This window comes from Macrobrachium rosenbergii, chromosome 54 (assembly GCF_040412425.1).
Source record: "Macrobrachium rosenbergii isolate ZJJX-2024 chromosome 54, ASM4041242v1, whole genome shotgun sequence".
Classification (NCBI taxonomy): Eukaryota; Metazoa; Arthropoda; class Malacostraca; order Decapoda; family Palaemonidae; genus Macrobrachium; species Macrobrachium rosenbergii.
In genome coordinates this window covers 26,379-37,481 of record NC_089794.1, presented here as the reverse complement: position 1 = coordinate 37,481, position 11,103 = coordinate 26,379, and the positions used below count along the sequence as shown (strand labels likewise).

The window sequence follows — 11,103 nt, the reverse complement described above, 5'->3', positions numbered from 1 at the left end:
TCGGGAAGTTCCCCAAATCAATCTGGAACTCTCATCTATTGCTCATTTAAAAATTGCCCTACAGTGAAGTATCTTTACCAATGACAACTATGACACAAATAACGGGAATAGAGGGAACAGATAAATAATACGAAATGAAAGAATACTAAAAATTATAAACGAAGTTTAATATTCAAATAATAGGTTTTTAATTTATTTTTATTACATAAATACTGAAGAGTAAAACCAGATATCATGAACATTGTAAATGTAAATCCATTGCCTTTTTATCGTTTACATTAGCTTCATCCGAATACTAAGTTTACTGAAACCAGCAAACCCTTTCTAAGAGTAAAAAAAAGGGGCGGGGTTTATCCTGAGCATGCGCAATGATGTGCAATGGATCTGTAGGATGTTCCCGAGCTTTGATTAAAGGTCACATCTCACCGGACTCGTCTGATGCCTTTAGCAATTGGTAAATTTCCTTTTTACGTTCAAGTACTGTATTTAGAAGTTGAGATTTGTATAATATAAATATACACCCTGTAGCCTCAGTAGTTTTTAAGATCCGAGGGCGGACAGAAAAAGTGTGGACGGACAGACAAATCGCCATCTCCATGATAGTTTTCTTTTAGAGAAACTACAAAGGCAACAGCCACAAGAGATTAGAAATGAAACATCCTTTTATTCTTTGTGAAACAGACAATAATATTGTGGTAAGAAACAAACTAAAGTCAGATTAATTATTCTTCCAGATCAAACAAGGTCAATTAAGAAGGTGAAAAGTTCAAAGAAATTGAAAATTGCACGGAAAAATTCAGTGTATAACTTCTACCAAAGCTGTTCCAATCAAGCAACGAGAAAGCAACTTTCAGTGGAACTATTTTTACCAGACAGAAGTTGCTTTTTTGGAGTTGTCAATACAGAGCACTGAAGGCAGTCGCCCACACTAAACTAACCTCTTTGCAAAAGTCAAGTTGAGACTTATATCGAATTTCTCAAGCTTTTATATCGATGACACTTCTCGTTAGCAAGAGAGACGGAAAGGACTTCAATTTCATTCAAAGGTTGGCAATTAATTACCTTGCAAATGAAATTCAAGAAACTAGGTCATCTCAGCACAAGCAGCCCTATCGTGGATTTATATAAAAAAAACCGGCAAAAGGGGTTTTAACCATTTCCACCAGATAAATGTCGCGATTCTTGGATTTACTGAAAAAAGGTGCATACACCTGGCCCCTATCAAATGAGTGACATAGTATATTCACAGTCAACCGAATGAAAGAGAGAGTGGAGAAGGTATGGTTCAGGACGCGAAACTAGGGAAGCTTGAACACCATTTCGTAGAAAATAATAACATGTCAGAAACTCGAAGACGTCAAGAGGATTTCCGCAAAAAAAATAAAATAAAAGTTATGTTAATTGCATGCCTTCCAAAACCCCAAGGTCTGTTTGGAAAAAGATATGCAGGAAAAGTGGAACAATCATATCAGACCTACTATAATCTGATAACTACACCAAGCGAAGTTCCACAAAAACTAGGAGAACAGTCTCCCCATTTCCCAGTAATCAAAATGACTCTCAGGAGTTCTACGGAATACTGACTTCCAAGTGACTCTTGATTTGCGCAAGAGAAACAAGGACCCATGCAATGCCGAATTCCCTCTAGGGAAATCGACAGGCTCTCTGAAACTACATTTCTCAGGTCGAGACTTAGTCTCTTATTGTGTTAATAAACATCCTTGAAAAAGGTAGTTTTCTTTCTAATAATAATAATAATAATAATAATAATAATAATAATAATAATAATAATAATAATAATAATAATAATAATAATAATAATAATAATAAAACAAATGAAACCTGGGGTTTTGCCACGGAGTTGGAAGATAAGAAGAAACCAAATGAGGATGCCTTCCAGACGACTAGTTCCAGACCACTGTTCTCACTGGTGCCTACAAAGAGGTAATGGAAATGATGGACACGTAACCACTGCGGCTCTTAGAAGCAACAAGTGCTTTTGCTCCTCAGTAGTTTTGTTGCGCATATGCACTTTTTATGTTGTGGTATGCACTCCCAAGTATGAATGACACTGCTTCCTTTACTGTGTTGATGTTCTGTTAAAGTCGAGAACTCCGTTGCTTATAGGACGTAAGAAACTTGGTAAATAATTCTTCTCACACTTGGTAAATCTTGTCTTTTCAGGGGGGGGTTAAGTAGGATCGCCGGGCACTTTTTACTTAAATTTTATTCTTTAACACTAATCGTCACACGGCCAGCCACACTGGACTTACAAATTTTTCTTGATGTCAGAGAAAGAGCGACACAGATCTTATCCTAAAGGGGTTCAAGTTAACTCTAACTAAAAATTGATCAGAATGAACTCTGGACCTATGTTGAATAAAACTCCGCCTCTTTGAGGACGACTAGTCTAATCTTAATGGTTCAATTTCAACTCTCACTTTTGGCAAGGACAAATCAGGTCAATTTTGCTGACCTTTTCATTCATAGTGATTCCTCTAGCTCCTCCTTCCTTTCCCACATCTTGGAGGTTTGTTGTGGTTACACTTCAATTTACTTGGTCTCATGGCTCATCATTTTAAACTATCAACATCGTCTCTCTCTCTCTCTCTCATAATCCCGATCAGTGAATTTCATACTTATTCACTGTAGAAATATTTTTAAATTCACTACATAACATCACTCGGCCACATACCTACATTGACTACAATGTAAAACCATTACAAAAATTAACTCTAAGCCAACCAACTAAGGTAAACCCAGCAATAATAATGTAATGCGAAAAATGAATAAAGTAGTCATGTAAGCAGGTGCATGGAAATAAAATTATATGAATGCCTATAATATACATTCAAAGAAAAACTTGACTATAGTCAATTACTTCATTGTCAATAATTTCTATTAACAATCAATAAATGCAAACAAGACAAGCATGAACTTATATATCAAATACTCAAACTAAATGCAGAAAATTATGGCAAAGTAAATATATCAAATGCCTATTACTCCCTGGTTATCAATCATGATAACTTGGTAAAAATTCACACGTGAAGAACATACCTGATTGTTATTAAAAGAAATCATAAATTGTAAAAATAAAAAAAAATCAGTCATCAAATGTTCAAGTGCAAGTCAATGGTAAACGCTATCACTCTCTAGGAAGGATTCTGTCCATCATGTCCTTGATTATGGTAAGCTTATTCAATATTAATTTCCTGACAATTATAAAGGAAATAAAAGCAAACAGTACCAAAAGAATGACATTTATGAATGACATGATAGGAGAAATCTCGGTCTTATATGTATGAAAGAAAGTATGAATCTCTTCTAGCTTTGTGAATGTCTCCAATTCCAGTTCTGAAAGCTGAAATTCGTTAATAACTTCAAACTGATGTACACTTTTAGTGAAATTTAAACTGTACGTCGTGAAGACTGTAGGTTTGTAATACAAATTATGTAAAATGACCAATTCACAAGCAGATGAAAATGAGTGTACGTTAATGAAAACTACTTCTGTTTTGTTTGACTTACAGTCAATCTTAGCATTCAATCTGTTTGCTGAGAACACAAAAATTTCATCATCAATGATTTGAGCCTTGAAATTTTCTGTAAACGGTAGGTACTTACAATGGTTCTTACCATTCTTGTTGTTTACAAGATCATCTAGACAATGAAGAGCACTCAATGGTTCATAGAAATTCACAGTGTTACAAACATATACAAAATCATTAAGCATGACACATTCCCTGAACTCATGTTCGGGAATTTCGGTCACTAGGAAAGAATCATGCTGCAAGGCAAAGTGTCGAACTGTTCCTTCTAGTACAATGGACTTATTATCTACTATCATTGGGAATGGATAGACTGACATCAATGAGTTGACGTCTGGATTGTTGAAAGGGATCACTAGTATGATTTGTTTGGCTACCACTTTCACTGTGATCATGCCATAATAGTCCACTATATTTTCTACTAGTGGCTTCAAGTGATTGTTCACAACACATTTCTGAATAATGGCTTCAATTTCACTAGGGGTTATCAGAAAAGGCGACAGCAGGTTTTTACCTGCCATCATGATTGCATTGAGTAATTCCTTGTATTCCAGAAGGAAATTACTTGCTTCTATGAGCAGTTGCTCCATCATTTCTGTTTGATGGATTCCAGCAATTTCTGATGAAACATTATGGAGTGCACTATTCACAAATTCTTTCAGCACTGTGATCATTTTCTGATTTTGATTGACATTTCCTATTACTTTATTATAGACAGTGCCCTGCTCAGAAGCCCAATTTTCAAGTTGTGCCATTCTTTCCTTTAGCCTTTCAACATTACCATCGGTCGCCACTCCAAAGAGATTGTGTAAAGCGACGCCTATAAAGGGTATGAGTGATCGCTTTACTACTTTCCTTGGCATAACACTATCAATGTCACTCTGCAACTTGGAGAGCATGTCGTACAAATTTCGATCTTGGACACTGTGTAATCCTGCCTGTATCTGATTGCTCAGCTGGACTAACTGCTCTCTCTGATCGATGATGGACTCCGTCCGTATCTTAACAATGGCTAGGTCCTGTATCATCTTAACCTTGCCATGTTCCTTGATGATGGCTCCCTTCCTTAGTTGTACGAGTGAGTTCACAATTTGACTCACTGCCAACCACCAAACAATCCATTTGCTGAAATAATATTATTAAGCAGTAAAAATCTTATCAACTACATTTGTTTACCATTGCACTTGCCATTACCTTCTTCTCAAATTATACCTTGGGGTCACTGAAGATTCTATTTTATTATCTATCTTATCTTTATTAGACAAATCTGTCAACTGGGTAGACGACCAAGGTTCTGAATGAACTACTTGAATGTGGTTCCAATGTACAATAGATTCTTTCAAGGTAATCTCATGCATTAACTTGAATTTATTCAACTTCAAAACTTCTAAAACTCTATATGGACCTCGAAATTTTGGGGTTACTTTAGTATTAGGTCCTTCAAGAACATGATTGAGTACATAAACTTGTTGTCCTACCTTTAACGAGGGTATGGTGGATCTGTTATTGTAATACTTACTAGATTTTTTATGTAACTCCTTTAATCTAGCCCTGGTGACTTTAACGGTCTCTGTACGCATTACGTTTGTCTTCCAAGCAATATAGTCCTCGTAGTTGTACGTACGTCTGGGTGGTGCGGCATCATTCAAAAGTGAATTTGGCATTCTCTTTTGGTAGCCATACAATAGGAAATGAGAAGTTTCTCCTATTGATTCATTTACTGTGTTGTTTAGAGTAAATTGTATGTCTTCGAGAGTCAAGTCCCAGTCTTCAGTGTTTGGGGTTACCAATGTTTTCAGAACATCCTTTATTTTGCGATTTGTTCTTTCTACTGCTCCATTTGAGCTTGGCTTATGTGCTGTTATTTGACATTTCTGTATCTCATAAAAGTCACACAGTTTCTTTAGAATGTCACTAGTAAATTCAGCAGCATTGTCTGAGAGCAAAACTTGAGGACATGAATGTCTAGTTATGATTCTAGACTTAAAGGCTTCTGCCACCGTTGATGATTCTCTGTTTCTGGTTGGAACAATTTCTACGTATCTGGTCAAATAGTCAATGAAAACTAAAATCTGTTTATTTCCTCTGATGGTGTTCGGGAATGGACCTAAGAAATCCATTGTGACTACTTGAAAAGGATTTAATTCTGAAGGATACATTTCCAGAGGAGCCTTGACGTTGACATTCCCCTTTATGTACATTACATATGGTACAGTTCTGAACAAATCGACTAGCATCTTCACTACATCGAGGCCAAAAATAGTTTCTAGTGATTGTTCTACATGTTTTCTTAATTCCAGGATGTCCTGATAACTTGTATGAATGGGTTAGTTCTAAGACGTCCTGTATTAGTGTATTAGGAATGTACAAACGTGAACAAGCATTTGGTTTGTCTGAAGTTTTGTACAATAATCCATCTATCAACTGAAACTCTGAATTTTCCTCACCTTGCAAGAGGTTACCAATTACTTCCCTTATTCTAGAATCCTTTTGTTGTTCCTGACGAACTTTGTCTAAATCTAGGTCTGTGATTTGACAACTGAAGGCGAAATTATGAGTGGTAATTTGTTTCTCGTTCTCTTCTTGTGATCTAGATAAGGCGTCAGCTAATGTATTATATCTACCAGGTATGTATCTAAATTCTGGGGCAAATTCTAATACGCTAACGAACCATCTATTGAACTTCATATTATTGGTAAAAGCCCTTTTCTTGAAAAGATCACAAATGGGTTTATGATCTGTAAGAACATTAATTTTATGTCCTAGCAAAATGTGTCTAAATTTCTGTAATCCCCAGACTAAAGCTAAACATTCCCTTTCTGTTGTACTGTAATTTCTTTCAGCTGCATTCAAAACTCTACTGGCATAGTATACAGTCCTCATCCTTGTTTTATCCTTTTGCACCAAGACGGCACCTAGTCCTGTACTTCAAGCATCACAGGCTAAGTAGAATTCCTTCTCGAAGTCTGGATAAACTAGGATAGGATCTGTTATCAACATATCCTTTAGTGTTTTGAACGCTGTTTCCTGTTCATCTTTCCACTCATAGTTAGCATCTTTCCTAGTTAACTCAGTTAATGGTTTTGCTATGGTAGCAAATCCCTTTATGAAAGGTCGATAATACCCTACCATACCTAGGAATCTTCTTAGTGCCTTCAAATTTCTTGGGGCTGGATAGTCTACAATAGTCTTAATCTTTCCTTCTTGCATTTTCAAACCATGTTCACTGATAACATGTCCTAGATATTCTAGAGATTTCTTCAGAAACTGACATTTCTTAATTTTTACCTTTAAACCGGCCTTTCTGAGCCTATCTAATACTAATTCTATTGTCTTGAAATGACTCTCTACATCCTTACTAGCAATTATTACATCGTCAAGATAAACCGATACGTCTTCAACATCTAAGATTTGCAGCATTAAACGTACAAACGTTAAAGGAGCCGAAGTAAGACCAAACGGCATTACCTCGAATTGCAAATGTTCTTTGTGAGTACTGAATGCCGTGAGATGCTTGGATTCTTCATCGAGAGGAACTTGCCAATATCCACTTAGTAGATCGAGGCAAGAAAAAACCTTGGCACCTCCTAATTGAGCTAACATGTCATTAATGACTGGCATTGGCATTCGATCAGGGACAGTGTGGGAATTCAATTTCCGGTAATCAATTACCATCCTCCATGTACCGTCTTTCTTTGGAACTAGCAGTAAAGGTGAATTATAAGGTGACTTAGAAGGAATTACGACTCCATCTTCCTTCATCTCTTCAACCATCTCGTCTATGATGGGTCTTTGACTTATTGGAAGTTTGTAGTTAGGTACATAAAAGGGTCTAGCACCTTCTTCTATGACTATTTTGTGCTGCAGGACATCTGTCCTTCCTAACTTATCTCCTGTTACTGCTACAACATTCCTATATTTCTCTAATATCTGTATTAACCTGTCCCTACAATGAGGAAAATCTGTATTATTTATTTCCCCTTCTAATTTAACTCTTGTGTCGGCTACAGAGACAAATGCTTTTTCACTTATGGTTAGTAGAGGGTTAGTAATCACAATTCCCTTACAGAATTCTATGCCGGCATGCAATTCTAGTCTCTTGTCAGAATAATTATACACATAAGTCGTGCAATTTCCACCATTAAGTCTTACTAGGAATTGTCCATTTTCAAAAGTCTGGTAAGTCTTCATTAACTAATAACACATCTGTATCACCTAGGTTTTTATCTGTTACAATTCTAAGACAAACCTTTGTCAGACCTTGTGGATGCAGCTTAACGCTATTGTTTAATTTAAATTTTACAAGATTATCATCGGCAGTACTAACTAAGCAGATTTCTTCTGCATTCTGTACATCGGCAGTGTAACAGACATCAGTATCATCTGAACTTTCATCTTGTGGTATCACAGAACCTATCTCTGTCATTTTTAGGTTGCCTAACAGCAACACCTCATTGAGATACTTCTCTTTCGTATATTCTCCTATTATTAGGTTACTACCTTCTATTAGCGTGTCAGGATCGTCAGGTTGGGAAAAAGAACTAAGTTCTTCGGAGGTATCTACTTGTTGTGCACTTGAGTCATCAGGTTCATACCTGCTATCTGAGAATTCCTCCTGAGTGGCTTCTAGGCTTTGAAAAGCAGTTTTACTATTTTCTCCTATTTCTTCTATCATTGAATTTCTACACACTGTCCTACCCGGGTTAGCATTAAATTCCATTTCTATCTGTTGGATGTCTACTTCCTCAGATGAGGCTGTCTCAGGTATAGTGATCAAGTTTATCTGAAACTGTTCCTCTTCTTCAAGAGAGCAAACATTTCCTCTATCAATTTCCTTGATAGTTATTCTTCCATTGCTACAATCTAGTGTAATTCCACATCTTTTCATAGCCTGGAAGGAAAATGGAGCTTGAGCTGGAAAATATTTCTCTTCTAACACCACAAACTCTTCCCTGTATTTCTTATTTAGAATTTCTATCTCTAAATTGACATTGCCTATAGCCCTTATTTGCTTTCCAGCGATCCCCTTTATGGTCCTATAGGATTTTCTCATTTGGGAAAGCTCACAACCTATATGTTCTGTTAAAGTGCCTTTATCTATGATACTTACAGTACTGCCTGTATCCAACAATATGGAACTCAGTACACCTTCTAAGTGTACTTGTATGATAGGCAACTCTTCCTGACACGTATTAAAATTCTTTACAGAAAACACTACTTCATTACTTCGAGTAATGTCTGTTGGGGACACATCCTTATTCAATGTCACTATTTCTCTCTGTAAGGATGGACCTTTCTGCTGCGCTCTCTGTGATTGTCACTGAGAATCCCCTTGATTTGGGTTACTGGGTGAGGTATTCTGATTATTAGGCTGAGTATTGTGGTTATTTTGAGACCCCTGAGAATTTCCCTGTCTGTTGTACCAACAGTTCTGGATTAAATGTCCTATCTTATTGCAATTCGAACACCATTTGTTTCTTCTACAATTCTGTGTTGTATGGTTGGAATAACCACAATTTCCACAATTTAATCTCTGCCTATGACTGTGGCCTATTATTCCCTGAATTTTGGCCTTGACTAGCTCCCCTCTGTCCAGGAGTCCTGTTATTTCCACTGTTATTTCCATTAGTTCCAGTGATATTCCCATTGTTACCTCTATTTGGCGGCCTACCTTGATTGTTTCTGTTTGATTGATTAAATCTCTATTGTTGTTCCCACCATTTCTATCAAAACGAATTTCTGTTTCCCTGATGCCTAGACCTAGCTTGCCCTGATTGGTTTCTACTGGACTGATTACTATTATTTCTTGGGCTTCCACTAGCTACGGTTCCCATAAAATCTGCACTACTACTTGATGAATTCTGTTTTACTTTCCTTTCTATGTACATCAAGGTTTGTACAATTCCATCATTTGGCTTCCTATCACAGTACTTCTTTAAGGCTACTCTTTCTTCCTTACCCAAAGCATCGTAGATTGGTCCTAATGACATATATCTAAGTACCTTGGATATACTAGCTAAATCTGTTTCATCATCATCAAATTCATCCTTCCTTCCAACAACAATTCCTACAGCTTTCATATCTGTCGTCACTCTATCTATAGCTTCTTCTACTCTAGTGGCTAAAACTAAGTGATTACCCTCATATTTCTGATGATGGAAAGTTCCTATGTTGTCCCATGGATCTTTCTGTGCTTCTGGTTGCCAAAACTGTAAGCACTGTTTCTTGAATTCGTTAAACAGAGTAATTTTCCTGAAAAGTACTGAATGAAGAACTGTATGTGCATCACCATGTTCCATACTAACATACAAGAGTGCTTCATCTATTTTCTTTCTCTCATCTGTGATACCAGCAGCTGAAATTCTGCTTTCTGTGTCTGCCAACCATCGATTTACACCATATTCTTCTAATCTACTTTTATCTACATTACTTGGGTCTACCGTTCCACAAAATCTAGTGGCTTGGGTGATTATTGCCGCTTGCGCCATGGTAAAGTTTCTAGGTACAATTGAACTTATTGGGTTAGTGGTTACAACTGAAGTGTTAGGCACACTCGGTAAACTAAGTGGGGGACCCTGACTATGAGAACGTCTGGGTCTAGTATTACTAGGATTAATTTGTCTAGAAAGTCGTTCAGGTACAGGTCTTAGGTTATATTGAGTCTGGTCTTCGCCTCTTGTCTGTTGCAGTCGGGAAATTACTTCATCAAAAGATTCATTCATATTAACTCATAAAATATTTAATGATTCCAAGAATGAAAAATTGAATAAAAAAAAAATTAATTTGAGAAGCAGGTACTTACTTCAGTTTCATGTTGCCTAAATCCTTAGTGACTATACTCCACAATCGCAATTCAAATTTTTCCTAACTCATTTCTTCATAGGACTCTCTCACAATCTGAAAAAGTCTGATATTAGTTTGGACATTACAATTGTTTGGGTTCCACTGCAAAATGCTGCGCCAGGTGTATAACAAAAAAATTATTATGATAGAATAATTTAAACCGAATTGTCTCTATCACCAAGTGAACGAAAATTTCTATTTCGTAAGAAAAAAAATTACTAAATATGAGAAAAAAACTATTTCCTTCGTACAACAATAAGGAAATATTATTCAGATAATTACTTAAATTATTTGTTTAAAAAAAAAAAAAATTATTTGCGCACACAGCAGGAAAAATAATTATATAAAATTTTATGCACACAAAAAAATTTAATTCACAGAGAAAAAAATTCTCTTGATAATTCCCGATACTAGGAATGAATGTTTACTATTCAATTAGCTTCGTGTCGCCTTGCACTTGAAGATCGCGCTGATTGCACTTGAGCGCAATTTGTCGTTAGCATCCAGCGATAATTAGGCACAGCTCGGCCTACTTCCAGTCTGTTACTCGCTGAATTTGTCGAAGAAAAAAAAATTTGGAATCCCTTCCAAATTGTTATTATCGATAGTGGAAATATCCCAGTCACCCGTGTCCCTTTCGTTGATTGAAGATGGAACTTCAACGCGGTCATGGCTTCCAAAACTGTATTGCCGCTCCGGTTGCTTCACT

The 11,103-nt window shown here is 36.5% G+C and overlaps 1 protein-coding gene across 1 annotated transcript; it reads right to left on the bottom strand.

Annotated features, from left to right (window-relative positions):
* Positions 1-2,209: 2,209 nt before the first annotated feature.
* LOC136834721 (uncharacterized) lies at positions 2,210-10,657 on the bottom strand. Its single transcript, XM_067097301.1, has 2 exons — positions 10,354-10,657; positions 2,210-4,676 (listed from the first exon to the last, which is right to left on the bottom strand). The coding sequence occupies exons 1-2, from the start codon at positions 10,362-10,364 to the stop codon at positions 3,149-3,151; spliced, it is 1,539 nt and encodes a 512-aa protein (XP_066953402.1). The 5' UTR covers positions 10,365-10,657; the 3' UTR covers positions 2,210-3,148.
* Between the last annotated feature and the right edge of the window lie 446 nt (positions 10,658-11,103).